Here is a 17330-nt window from a genome sequence, read left to right as displayed (position 1 = left end):
CTCTATCTAGACCCCCATGACAATTTCATTCCACTCAAACCATCCTTTTCCACAGAGAAGCAATAGACAGCTTCCATCAAGCCCACAGTCTTTTCCCCTGTGAGGGTTGAAATGATGTGGCTGGTCATGCAGGAAATCCAGCCCACATAACAAAGTGTCCCCTCTTTTCCTACAGCAGGCTAAACACAAACCACCACCTAATGATGGTGATTGGTGGGGAGGTGTATATCAGCCTGTGCTTCTGCCCACTCCCTGGGCAGCTGCAGCAGTGCCTGGCTCAGTGTTTGGGAGGGCTGGAGATAGGCTTGCTACATGGGGCCTCACAGAGTTTTCCCAAAATCTCAACTTCGCATTTTCTGCTGCTGCAGTTGCAGAAGGTTTTCCCGATCACTTGCAGCGGTAACACGCAAAGCTAGATTTTGCAAGACAACAGTGAAGTAGCAGGTGATTTCATCAGAAGCTGATGTTGGGGTTGTTGCTGTGGATGGTTTAGCAGGCAGGTGATTTGTTGTGAAAATCACCTGCAAAGGTCCTTCTCTGAGGTAAGGCTGTAACACTTGGCCATCCCTTAGCTTGATGCAGCTGAAGGGTTGGAGAGTTCGCAGAGAAATGATGCAATTCTTGTACTGCTTATGATGTTTTTGCAAGGCTAAGAGCAAATAATCTTGAAATGAGCTGGCAGGTTTATGATTGGGTTTTATGAGCTTTTACGATGTTTATAATCTGACATTGAACTTGCAGTTTAAGAGGTGAAAGGTTTAAAGGAACACAGTAGCAAAGGTGTACTGCTGAATTTCTTCTGGGTGTAATTTTAACATACATCTTAGATGCTTCCCTGACGTGGCAGGTTTGTTGAAGTATGGCCTGTGCAGTTCATAGTGTGTGTGTGTGTCAATGAGTAAAATGGACTCCATCCATATCACATGTTCCACAGAGGGAAGAATTGAATGGAAAATGTGATTTTGCCTTCTCTAAGGAGGGATGTGGATTGGAGGCAACTACCTTGTGTGGTATAACTGCCTAGGCTCCAAAATACAGATTTTGCCATTTCTGTTTAAATCCCAGCCTCAGAAATACTGTATGTTGTCTGTGCCTGCTTCTTTTCTTTGTTGTTTTTCTGGTACCAGTAAAAGTCTAAAGTGCCCTGCAGTCTTTAAACTGGAATTCTTAAATTATGGCCTTCCTCCATGGTACTTTTGGAGAAAATGAATATTTTTTTCCCTACTCCTTTTCTTGTGATTCTGCATCCGCTTCTTTTGATGGATGTGTGCTTCACAGGTCCTGCCTGCAGATGTTTGCATACGTACAGCACAAGCCTGTTCTTACTTAACTATCCATTTCTGTTTTCCTGTGTTATCTCGTACTGCTCCGCGGGGCTCGGTGAGCAGCAGGTTTGCTGCTGGCTAGCTTTTTGAGGTTTCTCTTATGCACAGTACTGTATTTGTCTCCTGCTTCTTTGATTTGTAATGTTTTGCCTTTGATTGCTGCAGAAGGTATAAACAAGCCTGTCAAAAGCCTTGTTTAGCACGCAGATTCTGTGGGGGTGGCTGGCAGCCTCAGACCCTAAAATAGATCTAGCAATGAACTGAATGGCTTAAAACCCTGGGAATTTAATTTGATCTTTCTTGTTGCCTTAAATATTGGGACTGAATGAGAATTTCTGTAACAGAACAGAAGGTGAACATGTTGGTTTATGACAGTAATAGAGGAAGGGTCCAGACCTGCTGTCATTGAGATGCTCTTCTGTAATCAGAGGCTAGGCTTGGCTGTGGGTAGTGGCTTGTCTGCTCTAAGTTTCCGTACCTGGGGAGGGGAGTGCTGTATCCTCTGATGTTACAGCATCCATTGGGGCAGTTGTTCTGAAATGCCTCCCTGGATCCTGTTGTGGGATAGTCATTGTAGGAAAACCTAAGGCAGTCCCTCGTGGTTTTAGCATCTGTTTTATGCTGGCTTTGTGAAGGAGGAAGGAGCTGCTAAATCACACAGGGCTTCCTTTTTTCCCTCCTCTTTTTCATGTAGCACCATGCAGTTAGTAATATCATATCTGGGGTTTTCAGTTGTGGTGGTGTGAAGGTAACAATGATTTGGCTTCAACGTGCCGCAACAGCTGCAGAATTCATTGGAGCTTAGAAGCCTGTGAGTTATAGCTGTGATGCCATTTACAGCTTTTATGGAAGAGCTCTTAAATTTGTGAAATGTGTTACTTTTTGAAGTGCATTATATTTGTAATTTGAATTCCCTAAAATCCTGTCTGAGGGAAAAGAAAATAGCTTTGAAAATCCCCCTCTACCTTCTAAAAACACAGGGAACTCTTACCAGGCAGAGTATCAAGTCTTTTAAATTAAGTGATAGAACACATAGATGTATTTGTAAGTGCTAAAATGTCAATTAGTACACTTAAAAGCTTAATGGTTGTCTTTGATGTACTTCTAATATCTCCAGTAAAGTTTGACTGTTGCCGTTGATCAGGGAGTGGAGGAGGGATGAGGGGATTGAATGTCAACCCAAACAGGTCTCGTGGAGCTTGTGAGTGGTAAAGCACTGCTTTGGTATTGTTCAGTCTGAAATTCTTGACCTGTTTGCTGGGTAATATTTTGGAAGTCAGATGTATTGAATACTCGGAAGAGTGAGCTTGGAAAAGTCTTGGAGTGTAGGTGTCCACTGCTTATATAGCTTATCTTTGTGCAGAAAACTTACTGATAGAACTTCACTGACCTGAAAATACATTTAAGAGTCTCCTCGTATGCGTCCTTTAATTGGCTTAGGAGCAAAGAGTATAGATTTAGTTTCCATCTCCCACCTTCAATGGATACTTCCCTTCTAGCTTTAAAGGATATTTTTGTAGTTGGGAATGTAAAGGAGGACAAAATGATTCTGATAGAAATCTCCCTTTTTGGGTAGTACATCAAATAAAATCAACATGCCCCACTTCTAGTGCATTATCAGTGTGTTCATCCCAGGAGCCTGTATCAGTTCAACTTATTCAACTTATTTGGTTCCCCATCAGGCTCAGTAAATTTGATTCATGCACCAGTATCCTGAGGCTTCCCAGCAACAGGTTCAGCATATTTGACTGTCGTTACTCCTCCCTGGGTTAAAAGATTGACCAGATTTTTTTTTTTTTCTTTGAATCTATTTTTAAACCAGCTGATTGCCTGAAATACAGACATCCGGTAGACTTACAAGAAAGTGGAAGGAATCAAGTTAAAAATTTCCAAGCTAAGGCAAGGGACTCCTTGCATCGCCCAGACCTGCTTTGGGTCACATTTATGCAAACTTGCAGGTTCATCACAGTGCAAGTTACTTTGTGGGTAGTTTGCCATGCCCCAGCTTTGGCAATGCTAAGAGGCTGTGGTCCTCTTGCAGGGCTTTGGTGGCGGAGCTGCTCATGTAGGCATGAGCTGCTGCAGTGCCACCAAAGTGAGTCAGGTGAGCCAAAATTTCCTCTTTGGTTCCTTTAAACCGGTGAAATTCATTCATACTGGAAAAGTTTAAATGGGGGTGAGTACAGGGTTATCCAGCCAGGGATAGGATGTCCTTCCCAGATTTTAAAAGGGACCTCCATCCCCTCAAGCTTAAAGGCATCACATTCTTGGTGGGCACAGCTATATTAAACAACGTAGCTAAACTACACAGACTTTGGGCTGGTGTGCTTATTTCACTGAGGCAGCAATCTGAGTTCTGTATTTGTAGATGCACTTTTTTGCTGATATATATATATGTGTGTGTACACACACACACACAGACGCACACAACTACTGTACTCCTACAAAGCAGATAGATGAGCAGTTCTTTTCTGTGTTATAGGCAAGGCTTCAGCATCCAGATAACACAGTCCTATGAGAGAAATGGCGTAAGCACTGACCTCCTGTTGTACATGTGAGGATAAATGCTAAACACGTCAACAGGTCTTCAGCTTCTCTAAAATACTGATACCACTGACCAACCTTTCAGACACTTTGAGACACTAAAAGATTAGATCTCTTTTAATTCCCATCTAAATACTGAAGACAAATTTATAACACACCAGTTTTATCTTTCTCTCTTCCCTATTACCTATATGCTATTTTGGCATGCAAAAGTGGTTAGTATTTTCAAGTTGAGGATCAGGCTTTCTGGTTGAGAGTGGGAAAAAGTCTTAATATAATTAGCAATATGTAGCAGGATTGGATTACCCATACACATCTGAAGGTCTTATTAGCAGACATTTAAACAGCAGAAAATGCTTTTCATTGGACTCTATTAATATGACTGCATTCTGGAGCTTGAACACCTTTATAAAAATATGAACTGAATCAAAATGAAATTAATTAAAATGAATATATTTGAATTTAATTATCTTGAGTTGCTGAATGCTCTTTGCATACTGGGTTTTATGTGTCTATCTGAAGTGTACTTGTTGGAGAGTTTTAATTAGAACTGGAGAGAGAGTAAGAATATTTGGAATGTAAAATTTATAAATGGCAGTGGTTTTCAGCTAGGAGTGTAGACATTTTTTGGAGCTTGCTACCTTTCTTGCTTCTCTTTCCCCCCTCTTCATAAACTACTTTTATGTTTAAATTAATACCAGATTGTGAAAAAGAAGAAATCCTGTTGTGGCTCTTGGTCTTCTGCAGCATGATCAGAGTTGTCAGATCCGCAGCTGCAGGAGATTTTTTTACCTTTGTGTGTTTAATGGCTCATACTACTCTGTTCTTTGACGGTGCCATTTAAGCGTAAAAGCACGGGGCTGTGGATGGCACGGGACATGTGGCTGCCTTGACTACTGTCTCAGATGTCGGACATGCCAAGACTCAAAGAGCTGATTTGGCAGCTGCCCAGCAGATTTTTATAAAGGCTCAGTTGGTGGCCAGAAACCCAGGCTGTCAGAATTGCGTTATGCAATAAATTGTTTTTCAGCAGAAGTTTCTAATCCAATTTCAGCTGGGTTTTTTTGTTTGGTTGGGGCTTTTTTGTACTGTGTAATCAAAGATAAACATACATTATTTCATGGTGTTTCAGAGAAGTGAAGACGTGTAGTGTAAACATTACCGTCAGGTTGTTTGTTTTTCTTTTAAGAAAGATTCAGACCAGTTCACCAACACAGGAAATAATGCTTAATTTTTTTTTGGTTTCTGCCTGGAAGGGATGTATTTGTATACAGCATACCTTTTCAAAGATCATTCAATGTACCTTTTAGGAGATGTTCCCTTCATTTGAAGAGAACACCAGGTAAGAACCGATTTATTGAGTCAGAGCTTTTACTCAGGTATAAATTGTGTACAAATGATGGTCAGACAGAAAATTGTGCCTTGTCAGGCTGTGACCTGCCTGAATCATTGCAGGCCCTGCCCCTGTAACAGATGCCCTGCCACCTCTTTGTATTTCCCTTTCACTTCTCTAAAGTACATAATTAATTTTTAAAAAAGTGGGTAAGGTTCATCAGAATGCAGTGAGATATTTGAGGCTCACAGTAGTTACATTACTGCAAGGTTGCTTTCATTTCCTGAATGCCATCTGGGATTCCCTCCTTTGTCATGGTTGTCATGTTTCAGTGCCGTGATGGGCTTGCATCCCTCCCAAGTGTGAGTTGCCTTGCAAAGGGACAGTCCCGCTTTTTTCTCTGCCCCAGCAGTAGTCACCATTTGGTCACGTGGTTAGAAATAAGGAAGTTGATCTGGATGAAGACAGTAGTTTTTCTTGTCTTGGGATGAGATTTTCACTCTTCTGATCAAACTGGTCTAATTAGTCACGTAAGGGCTAATGCTGGCATTGGGTTTGAAGCAGATGCATCCAGTTTGGTGCCAGGTGAATTAAGCTGATTATCAAAACCACTCCCTCAGTCTCAATAATTACCTTACACTTCCATACCTCTTCCTACCAGCACACTACCACCCTCGGTTCATGTCAAGGTCCCAAAGCTCAGATGCTTCCTTTGGTGCAAAATGATTGCTAAGATTCCTAATCTGGCCTAAGAAAGTCATAGCTGTAGAGTCAGTGCTGTCGGTGAGATGGTTTGAGTAGAATTTGTAATGCAAGTTGATAAATTAAGAAACTTTAGACCTGTCTTTATGCTGGATTTGTTTAAGCTTTGCCTCTTTTTCTTTCTTTCTTTGGGTTTATCTTGGCGGACCAATATGGGAAACAGTTGACAGCTTGTAAGCTTTCACTACTTTCATACTAAGTAATAGTTTTCTAGAGATGCAGAAGCATCATCAAGGCCTCTCAAGTTTATGTAAAAGAAACAATTAACACACGAAACAACTGTTTTTAAATATTTCATTTTTAGGCCTAAGATAAATTTAGGAACTATTTTTTATGCCTCACTTCTGGGAATGACTTTTATTTGGTGATTTTGACTGTAACTCTTCTACCATAATGTATTTTTGCAAGAGCAGGTTGAAGCTCACTGGGCTTAGAAGTGCCCGAGGCCTTTAGTGACCCAAAAACCAGAGTGTTTCTCTCCCATGCTGCTCTTCAGAATTCATCTGAAAGGAAGAAATGCAGTCCCTGGTGCAGCAGAAAGCAGTGAAAGAGTGCAGACCAATAGGAGATTGCAAGGGATGAAAGCTGTAGAAGTGCTAAAGCAGGAAGAGGAGAAATTTTTGTTTCCTTCCACCGTTTTCTTGTCGTGATAACATTGGTTCTTCAAGCTGGGAGCTGTAATGTAATGTGAGTTCTTTGGGGAAGTTTTCTGGAAGTATAAGGGGAAAATGTAGCTATAATTACCAGATAGACTTAAAAGCTAAAACAGAGCCATTAATAAAGGAAATTTCCCCTTTCTTCATGTTAGTTAGCACATTTTTAAAACACCACCTATTTTCCTAAACTAGACAGAACAGATTACATTTTCCAGAAGGCATGAGTCACTCCACTATAAAGTCTCCAAGCTGTATCAATCTTCATCAACTTAAGCCATTCATGAGGTTTTATTTTTTCTCACTGAATATAAGCAGTTTGTTTTAAATGAGAAACTGCTACATCCTCTCTGGATAGTTAAACTTGATCAAAAGGTTAAATATTAAATAAGTGTGAACTTTATTCTGAGAGAAGAGAGTGGAGGGACCTTGATAGTAAGCGAAAGACTACAAGGATATTACTGTGGATATGTATGAGTATAACTAGTTTGCACCATGCTCTGCTTGGCTGTAAGAAGTCCAAGTTCCCATGCTACTTGGTAACTGCCAGAAGGAGCCAGAAATCTGTATTTATGGAGCTTCAGTTGAATATGTTAGTCTAGTTTCAAATTCTTACCCTGGAAGTTCAAACTTTTGCTAGGAGCTTCCACTGTCTTGCCATGGAGCAGCCCGCTGGGTGCTGCAGGTTCCTCAGAGAGGGAGGTTGCACTGAGGGGCCAGCAGTGGGGTTTCCCTCTGTGATGCGCCTTGGCCATGGTGAGGAGGCTGATGGAACTTTGTGATACCGTGGAGACCTCTGCTAACGCAGCAGGGGAAGTACATGTGTTCATACAGCAAGTAAGACTTTGCACTTTCTTGTGAGGTTCACTCTGTGCCATACACTTACTGAGAAATTGGGCTTCGTAAATGAGTAAGGTAATTGCTAATAAGCGCTAATCACATTTAGCAGCAGTAACTTGCCCAGCACTGCACAGAAGGTGAATCTGAGTTTTCCACCAATTCCTCTTTGGTCTGACTTCTAGAGAAAAACAGGTATAACTCCTCTCCACTGATAATATACAGCCAAAAGGCAAAAATCTGTTGCAATTCTTGAATCTAGTAAATAAACATTTCTATCTCGGTCCTTTAGCTGAAAAGTAATTTGTATGATCTATGAAAATGTGTTGTCTGTTTTTCATGCAAAAGACTTTTTTTTTTATGTTGCTGTAAACGCAGTAAAAACCACCCTTTGAAATAGTTCTCCTTCAAAAATATCCTTGAGGAAAGGGTGGAAACTTGTGGTTTATTTTTCCCGTTGCTTCAAAATGACCTTCTTACATCTGCAGGAAAGACTCTCTAGAGGCTGTTGAACCATGAAAGCATATTCATTTAGGGTATTGGGTGCCACAGTGATTTTAACTGAGTATTGGATGCAGTGCTGGAAAAAGAAAAAAGAGGGAGTTCGTGTTTTGTTGTGTCGCTTTTTGCAACCTGGCATGAAGAATGAGGTCAGGAGATGCGTGCTTGGGAAAGACCCAAAGAGAGAGCTGGAAGCATGCCAGCCACGCTGAGTCATAACACACATGCTTATAAGTATCTTTGTACCTTACAAAGTCCTGACTTTTCAAATAAAACCATCACTGCTGTAAAAGTATTTACATAAAAATAAAAGCAAATAACATGGAGTGCTGCATGCATTCGCCCTTGTTCCAGCTTTGTGAACTATGACTCCTGTTTGCTTAAGGCAAGGCTGAAGAATGCTATATCTGTAATGAATGAAGGGAGAAGCTTGAGACGTGCTGCTGCTGCCTCAGGAGCTCAGCAGCTCTCATGATTTCAGGCTGACATTTCACCTGCCCAGGAGGTTAAGTCTGCCCCTCACTTCTGCTTTTTAAAAATCAGGATTTGAGTATAACTTTGGAAATAGGAAGGCTGTGTGCAGGCCACAGGTGCACACCAGGCAGCTGGACTTCAGGGAACAAGCACCTAAGCTGTATGTGAATGGTACAGGTGGTGCACATTTTGATTTCTTTGCCAAAGTTTACACATTATGTATCAATGTGTATTGTATATATCATTATTGTTATATATTGATTAAACATGTATTATGTTTGCTGAAATTCAGACATAAATGTACAATGTGTGGTTCCCTGAAATGGCATCACCAAAAAGGTGGCGTGATTTTTTTTTTTTTGAATTTTAAAGGAAGTGATGCAGTTGTGTTTCTTAATTCTGCCCCAGGTTTTCCCTGGTTGTTTGTGTCTGTTAGTTTTATTCTAAGTTTATAAGATAAACTTATTGTCATATTGGGAGGCAGAAATCATCTCAGCTAACCTCTACAGTGAAGGTTGTGGGCTTGTGGTGTTGAAGCTACAGTTTAAGATGTTATTCAGTCCTTTTTTGGGTCTGAGTCAATAATGGACAATCCATTAGTTCCCCATAAGTCGTTTCAGTGGCTAATTACTTGCACAGTTGCAGAAATTGTTCTTTAATTTAGTCTTACATTTTTCTGAGCCGAGTTCCAGCTGTTGGACGATATTATACCCCTCGCTGCCAGCCTTGAGATCCTTCTATTAACAAATCTCTACTCCCTGTGGAAATATTTAAAGGCATCAATTGAGTCAGTCCCTTTGAGCTTGGGGTGGGGGATGACAGGGTGGTGTTGAGAAGTTACATAGATTAAATTCCTCAAGGCTTTCATTTGACCATATTTCTAAGCGGTTCTGGGTGTGTGTATGTTTTGCTAAAGTGAGATAACTCTAGCAGTTGGTGGTGATGTGAGTGCAGAGCAGGCACAAGGGCACACAACAGCTCTCTCCTCCACTGGGGTGACGAGGCAGAGGCAATCTGACCCATGTAATTTTGGTTAAATGTGTCCAGGAGCTGGAGCTGCAGTTCAGCTGGGCTCTGAGTCAGCATGCACTCCAGCATGCAACTGCTTTTGTGCCATAGGCTCCAGGGAAGATGCACCTGGTGATTGTGAAACCTTTTTATTGCTTCTGCAATATAGAGCCATGTGAATACAGGTGTTGGCAGCAGCGTAGCCCCTAGTTTTGCTGACCTTGGATAGCACACGGTGTTGGAGAGCTTGAGGACCTTCTTTCAAGCTGGGTGGTGTGTGCAGGGAAAAGCCCACAGCAGAGCGGTGCAGGCAGGACAGCGGCTGCAGCCTGGACACAGCTGGGCTGGTGGGGACTCTGGTGTGCAGCTCCATGTGCATTTCTGGAGGCAGCACTGCTCTTGCACAGGGCAGATGTAGCCAGTATGGTTCATCTGGAATTTCACAGCTCCAGGAATTGAATGTGGTGTGAAGTTGTGTTAGGGGGTGCTGAGGTATTTGTTTCCACCTTCTGGGACCTTTCGGGACCCATCTCTTCCCTGGTGGCACCAATGCCCAGGCAGCCCCCAGGCTGGTGAGACCATGTCCTGCATGTTGCTGGGGCTTCCAGCTGGCACTAGGGAGACACCTTGGCTGCTGGAAAATTGAGTGTCAGTTGTATGCGTGCCATTCTTTTGCTCCCAACATATTGCCTGGGAGATGCAGATGACTCCAGGCTCCTCACAGGAGAGTGGCCTAGAGCAGAGGCCGCTGGTGTGTGTGTGGTAATGCCTTCCTTTCCACGGGAGGGCCTGTAGCCCTCTGGTGCCAGGACACAGGTCCTGAGGTCAGCACATGCTGATTTAAAGACCAGTCCTATCAGCAGGTTTCACCCTCTCACTGTTGAAGCAGTGAGACGTTGTGACAGAGTGGATTTAATTTCTTTTGCCTTTTTTCCCTCTTTTTTCTTTTAAATACTATTTTTAAAAAATTTTCCTGGGTTTTTGTGAGGGTAGATGGGCCACTGAGATCAGGAACCGATGGGTGTTTTTGTGCAGCTTTCGTTATGAATGCCAGTGAAGGGAGTGAGTGGTGACCACAGGCCTGTGTCCTTAACATGGGCAGGGGCTGAAGGTGCTTATGACTGTTTCCTACTGAGCCTGACTCCCTTAAGGATGTATTAAGTAGTTCCCGTGTAAACAGAAATGCCTGATGTCCCATTGGGCCCTTGTTGGTGGGCATGTAAATGAGGGTGTCCTTGGGCAAGCTTTGTTAAAATTGGGCTGCAGCCCTCTCGTGTTTAGTGTTGCTTCTGGTTAGGGCTGAAGCTGCATTGGCAGCAAAATGGTAAGCCAGAGTTGTTTGTGTACACCTTTGTTGACAAAATAACTGGATGTACTAGTCCTTTTAAAATGCTCGCCTAGAGGTGTGTGGGTTTTTTTTTTTTTTGTTGGTTTTGTTTTGTTTTGTGTTTTTTTTTGTTTGTTTGTTTGTTTTTGTTTTTTTGTTTTTTTTGTTTTTTTTTTTTGGTCTTTTTTTGGTTGCTGTGGGTGTTTGGTTACAAAGTTTGCTTTCTTGGCCTGGAGCTGCCAGTACTCTAAAACTCTCTGGGCATAGCTCAGCCGTCTTCAAAGTGTAGTAGCTTGTCGTCGTGCGAAATGCACATCCTGCTGCCAAAATGCTGGCTGCTTTCACTGCACTCATTGTGTTGCTTTTTTTGTTTGTTTTGTTTTGTTTTTTAACCCCTGCCAAGTAATTTGTCCTAGAATTTTTTTTTGCGGGAGAGGGTGAGGGATGGAAATGTTTTTGATAACAATTCACCAGCTGAATGCCAATATGTCACTAGAGGAGCAAAGAAAATGCTATCACTGGTCACCCTAAGCTATGCTTATTTTTTTGGATGTTGGTGGTGCCTGTCTTTTCTTTGGCACATGGGTGGCCTAAGTTCTCCTTCCTCCTGGTGGGGATGTCTGATGGGGCTTGTGGAGTTTCTAGTGTGATGTGACAGTGACAGTATGCTGTGGTGCACTTAAGGTCTGCCTAGAAATGTTAATCTTTCGCTTTGGCAATGATGTAGCCCCTGAGGAATTGAAGGGGAAGAATGCCTAAATAGTGATTTCCAAAGACCCCAAGACAGTTATGGGGCTTATGAAAATATGATGACTTACCTTATGTCACTTATGTCTTTACATCAATTTGCGGACTTAATTTATTTGAATGCTAAAAGCTTTAGGGAAATACTTTTCCAGGGAGTTAATCTTTTAACTAAAGGGAGTACTAAATTTGACATAGACCAGTATTCCTTTTGACAAAATAGCGTGTCTCCTAAAAATAAAGTGGAAAATATATGCCCCATGAGGCTAATTCCACTTGGCTTTATGCTGAGATAAATTCAGAATAACTTCATTGCTATCAATATACAACTTCAATTTATGCAAATCACTAAACAGGAAAGAAAAATAACCTGAGCCAAGAGGCACAAACAAGGGCCAAAATGGCAACAAGTGAAGTTGGTTCACCAAACTTGCCTCTTCAATTTCTGCAACATTCATTTTCGTGTTTTGTTTTTTCCCTCCTCTTAATTACCAGGGAGAACACTTCCTGACTGTGATAAATTTCTCCTTGAGGGATTCATTATAAGGATTTTAACAATTAAGTTTTACCTCCTGCCTAACACCTGGTACATGCCTACTGCTGTTTCTAGAATAAAGGATTAAAGGGACTAATGCTCTGATTTGATTATAATACTTAGATTTTTGTTCTCTGTTAGAGCTGATCAGATTGTATTTTCTTGCATAGTATTTTTCTTCAGTTTTCATCTTTTTTTGAACTAAAAATTTTCTGTACTTTAGGCTTTGGGGGTTTTTGGCTTTTTTGTTTTGTTTCAGGTACATGCAACTAATGTCTCCTTTTTGTTTCCATCTCCTTTAGGATGACAGTGATGGGATTCCCTGGTCAGAGGAGAGGGTGGTGCGGAAAGTCCTTTATTTATCACTGAAGGAGTTCAAGAATGCACAGAAGCGGCAGCACAGCGATGGCATTAGCGGGAGCCTCAAGGCAGTGAATGGTGAGACACCTCTGTGGTACTGCTGGGAGGACTCAGTCCTTTTTCCGTGCTCTAGCAGGGAAGGGGACCAGTGTGCCATCTGGCATACACTGTGCCCTTTTGATTTGAGGAACTTGTTTCTGGTGTGCTTGAAATGCCTGGGTTAAAGAATCGGTATGTTTTGGTTTCTGGCTGATTCAGATGGGAATCAGAGTGGAGGGCAGGTGGAAGGACAGGGACAGGCTGCCAGTCTGGAGAAAAGGAGTCCTAATCAGTCTGCTTCCTGATGTGCTGAGTATGTCAGCAGAGATGGTAACCGTTTAGGCGTGATTGGCTTCAGTTACCTTGGGGAAGTACACTTGGACAGAATTTACATACTGTCACTTAGATGCAAGAAACTGGCTTTCTGGCATCTGTCTCTGGAGTCATCCAGGAGCACAGGTGAAGTAGCACAGGATCTACATACAGAGTTGAAGGACTGAGAGGACACAAGCACCGTGACATTGGACTCCTCTAGTTTAGTAGTTCACAGAGCAGTTGTTTAAAGGTATTAAAAGGAGATGCAGACAAGCTTAGATGACAGGAGCTTGAAAGGAATTGAATTTTATTTCTTTAATACTCTAGTCAGTTATTATCTGTTGCTTCCCCTTCCCTTAAAGCTTGCTTTAAAAAGGCTGTGGTGTCCTGAGAGGTGAATATAAAGTGTGTCTCTTTCAGATTCACTTAGACCCTTACTTGAAAAGGCTTTGTCATGCTGGCTTGAGCCTTGAAAGTGATGACTAGCAGGATTCAGATTTCTGGGCAGGCTTACAGTTTTCACTCACAAGAGATTATTTGTTTCTTTATGGAGGTTTATGGCAGTTCCTTTTAGGCATGTGCATAACTATACATGTGCTAATGCATTAAAGCAGCAGCTGGGTGCTTGCTTGGTAGGTTATTCATATTTATATGTAGCTTGTGCTGTTGACATGGTGAGTCAGATTCCATGTAGCGTTATTGCCGACAAGGCAAAAAAACAGGGGAATGGCTGGATAACTACAGGCAGCATGATAAAGTCACTGTATTGTGTAAGAAATTGCAAACTCCTTAATGTTGTTAAAGAAGACCTAAGACTTCCATGTTCAGTAATAATATCAAATACTGATCTGATGGGAAGGGGCATCTAGCTTTCAGAATGAGGCATTTATAAGCTTGGAGGTGCAGACAAAACAGCATTGGCTTTTTTCCCTCCAACACCTGTGCATCATTGATCTTCTGTCAAACACAATTTCTCTTGGAAAGTTTCTTATTCCATTGTGGGGGTTTTGTTTAGTCAAAGGAAAAAAGTCCAAAGGCTTGAAGCACAGTAATTGTGTGTTAGGAGGCTTTGATGGTGTGCCAGGTTACGGGATGACTGAGGTTTTCATGGTGTCTAGTTTCTCTAGAGGCAGCTTAGATAAAAAGTGAGTTGGCTGGGAATGCTGTGTCAGTCCAGGTACCAGACATGGAGTGTGCCACTGGCTTCCTTCCCCTGGCAGCAGCAGGGCTCACATCTTCAGAGCTCTTCTTCTTCACAGAAATAGATGACCAATTATTTGAGGGTTGGGGTTTTTTATTTGAGCCAGAATGATATTCCATGTTGGTCTTTCTGTTTGCTAAATGATTTTTGAAAAGTTCTGTCTTGGCACTGCTCTGTTTCAACATCTCTGTCCAAAAGCAGGGGTTTTTTTCAGCCATTGATATTTGGAAGAATGTTTCATTATGCAGAGTAAAATGAGCAAAAGGAGGAGGATTGATATTGTGCAGTGACATCAAGAAAATCAATTTGAACATACAATTTGTTCATTACATTTAAAAAAATATAGCCATGTATTTTCAAATTCATGGGTCTCTGTGGACTGAGAAAAAAGCAGGTCATCCAGAGAAATTACTGAGCTATTTTGAATTCTGGGAAATGTGTAGTATTTTAAGGCTGAGTCTTAGATCCAAGATTTCATACTCTCGGGAAGAAAAAATGTTTCCTTGTATGTGTCCTTTGTTCAACTTTCAGGCCACATCCATTGTTTTTTGCATGTTGCTCCAAAGGGTAGCGTGCAGTTACATATAGTTTCATGTGAGCGACCCGTTTTTTATTCAATTATTTATTTAACCATTGAAAATCGAATAGGTCACCTTTCAGTACCTGGCAAATGTAACCATTTTCAAAAGTGGAAAGGAAAGGTGTGAGGGCGGATTCAGGCTCTCTAAACTCCCTGCTCTGTGCAGGAGTATGGATTGATCTTCTGTGCTTCTAGGAGCTGAAGGAACTGCAAACAGCTGGGTAGCACAATTTCATCTTGGTGCCACCATCTGTAATGCAGAGGGACTGTCTCTTGTCTAGTTTTATAACTGCCATTCCTTAAGCTTATTTATTCATAGACTTGCAATCTGTAAATTGTTTTAGTGGAAAGTATTTATTTGTAGCAATAGAGGAAGGTGAAACGTACACCAGCTCCTTGCAGCTTGTGTCTTTAAGAAGTTTTTGTGCATTTGGAGTGACTGAAGTTTGGTAAACATGCCACAGAAGTTCCTTTGCCAGTGTTTGTGAAGCTGCAGCTAAACTTCCACAAAAATGATTGTCAATTGTATTCATCTGGTGAGTTCAGTAATATCATTAACGATTTGGTAGCTGGAATAGTGGTGCCTCTTTGACTGATAGTGTGAAAAGCAAATTATTTTAAATGTGGAAAATGAACCCATTAACAGAAGTCTTTTCTGTCTTAAAGTTTTTGCAAGCTCTGATGTGCAGGTGGTGGCGCAGAGACAACTTCTGTGCCTCTCTGAATAATAAAAATAAAATTTAAAATAAATAAAAGTTGAAATTACTGCTGGCAATTTTATGTATGATAATACCTTAGGTGTCTCTGTCTCACTATTAAATCTATTTGTTATCCTGAAAATAACCTTACCATCTTCAATTTGTTTCTGAAATCCTGTTACTTAAGTGGTTCTGATTAAAGAGAAAGGCAAGTGGTTGAATTTTGATTGTTGTATCAGTGGTTATATTGCCTGTGTGTTTATGTTAACTCTGGATCTTTGCAGAGTATAAAACAACACCCTATGGTATGCCTTTGTTTCCTACATGTTCCTCTACAGCCCTTGGGGATATAAAATTTGAAGGAGGTGCTTGTGCAGTTGTCAAGAAACTCTCTGCAGCCCTAAAAGGGATACTGGAACTCTGATTATGGAAACAAGGTCATGTGCTGGAAAAACCCAGTGGGACCTCTTTAGTGGTTTCGATTACTGCTGCCTGTCATTTGCGTTAGGATTTTAAGAATAAGGATTGGTGTTTGGAATAGTGATACCGATTTTCAGAGTTCCTCATCTAAAAGGAGAACTAAGTCCTTTGGGAAATTGTTTTCTTCTTGTGTAGCTTAAAATGTGAGATAGGGCTATAACAAAGGCAGTGAAAGATGCAGTAATGGCTTGCATTTTGTTGATGAGAGTAAATCCAGTACTCTCAAAAGACTATATCATAAAGCAAGCTTTTATGACCTAAGATTTTAAGTTGTTTTTCAAAACTCGCAATAAAGAAATTTGTGATGCAGAAGTTTCTTGAATGGAAAAAGTGACAAAGCTTCCTTATTTGTTTAAGATGGTTAGTTAATCTACAGAGATGACAAACCAGACGTTAGAGTTATTCAAGCAGATAGTTCATTTTCACCAACTATACTTTGTCCTAGAAAGGTGTCATGGCAAACGTGTCATCCAGGTTAAGCTCACAGCAGGCACGATCTATTTGGAAAATCAAATGTATGTGAGGGGAATGCTTTGGTTCAAGGCAGAAGTTAGTCTTGTTCACTAAGTAAATAAAGAGATGAGTAAAAAATGTAATTTTGCTATTCTGAGAGATTTCACCTTACATTTAAAGTTGTTAAAGGAACTTACTTATTTTATGTATGTTCTTTAAATGGAGTGGGGACAATGTCAGCACATGGATGGAAGTGATGGTTGGACCCTAAAGTCTCTGGTGCCCCTCTCTCCCATCACAGAATCATTTTGGTTGTAAAAGACTTCCAGCCTTTGTCTGATCACTACCCTGTTAACTAGACCACAGCAGTAAGTACTGTGTCTAGTTCTTTCTTGAACACCTCCAGGGATGGTGGCTGCACCTCTTTGTACTGGTCTGCTTCTGCCCTCAGCCATTCCCACACAAAAGTTCACACGACTTTTTTTGGTTTTTCCACAAATAATACATCTCCACACTGAGAGGCAGGAGGTTCTGAGACAGTGGAACTGTGGTGCCAGACCCAGTGGCAGCACCAACCTCTGATTCCTGGGTCTGCCCATCCCTGGGCTTCCACACTGGCTGTTCAAGCCAGCTGGGGCAGGCAGCAGTGCATTCTGAAAATAGCTCTTTTTGTCATTGATGCATGCATTTTCAAATGTTTTCTGCTCACTGCATGGGGGTTTCTGTCCATGCTCCCCAGTGAGCCACGTTGAAAGGAAGGTGCCCAGTGATAGGGTGGCATGGGACTGTCTTCATCTGACTTCAGCTTATTGATGAAACTTCTTTTCCGTGGCCGTGTAGTTGATACTCCAGGCAATGAAAATCGCAACAGATGTGGTAGAAGTGCCTAAATGCTGCTAAGCCAGGTGCTTCAGCTCAGTGCCATGTATTATCTGCCAAAAGCTAACTAAGAGGGGATGGCAGCAGCTGCCAGCTGGGCAACCATGTCTTCCCTTAGACCATGTCTCTTCTCTTCTGACTCCTGCAGATGAAAACACGGCAGCCCTTGGGGAAGCACTGTTGTTTCAGCAGTGCCTCTGTGTGCCCGCAGTGGTGCGGGTCTCCTTCCCTGGCAGGGTCACTACTCAGCCTTCAGTTTTGAACAAGAACAGCAGCCCTCTT

General features: G+C 41.7%; 1 protein-coding gene across 1 annotated transcript in view; it reads left to right on the top strand.

Annotated features, from left to right (window-relative positions):
* JARID2 (jumonji and AT-rich interaction domain containing 2) overlaps positions 1–17330 on the top strand; it is a 210241-nt gene that overhangs the window by 78607 nt on the left and 114304 nt on the right. Inside the window, exon 2 of the mRNA XM_063403007.1 lies at positions 12346–12481. Coding sequence (XP_063259077.1) covers positions 12346–12481 — 136 coding nt within the window. The remainder of the gene's footprint in view (positions 1–12345; positions 12482–17330) is intronic.

The sequence above is a fragment of the Prinia subflava genome, chromosome 1 (genome assembly GCF_021018805.1).
Source record: "Prinia subflava isolate CZ2003 ecotype Zambia chromosome 1, Cam_Psub_1.2, whole genome shotgun sequence".
Taxonomy (NCBI): Eukaryota; Metazoa; Chordata; class Aves; order Passeriformes; family Cisticolidae; genus Prinia; species Prinia subflava.
This window is presented reverse-complemented; position numbering and strand designations above follow the sequence as displayed.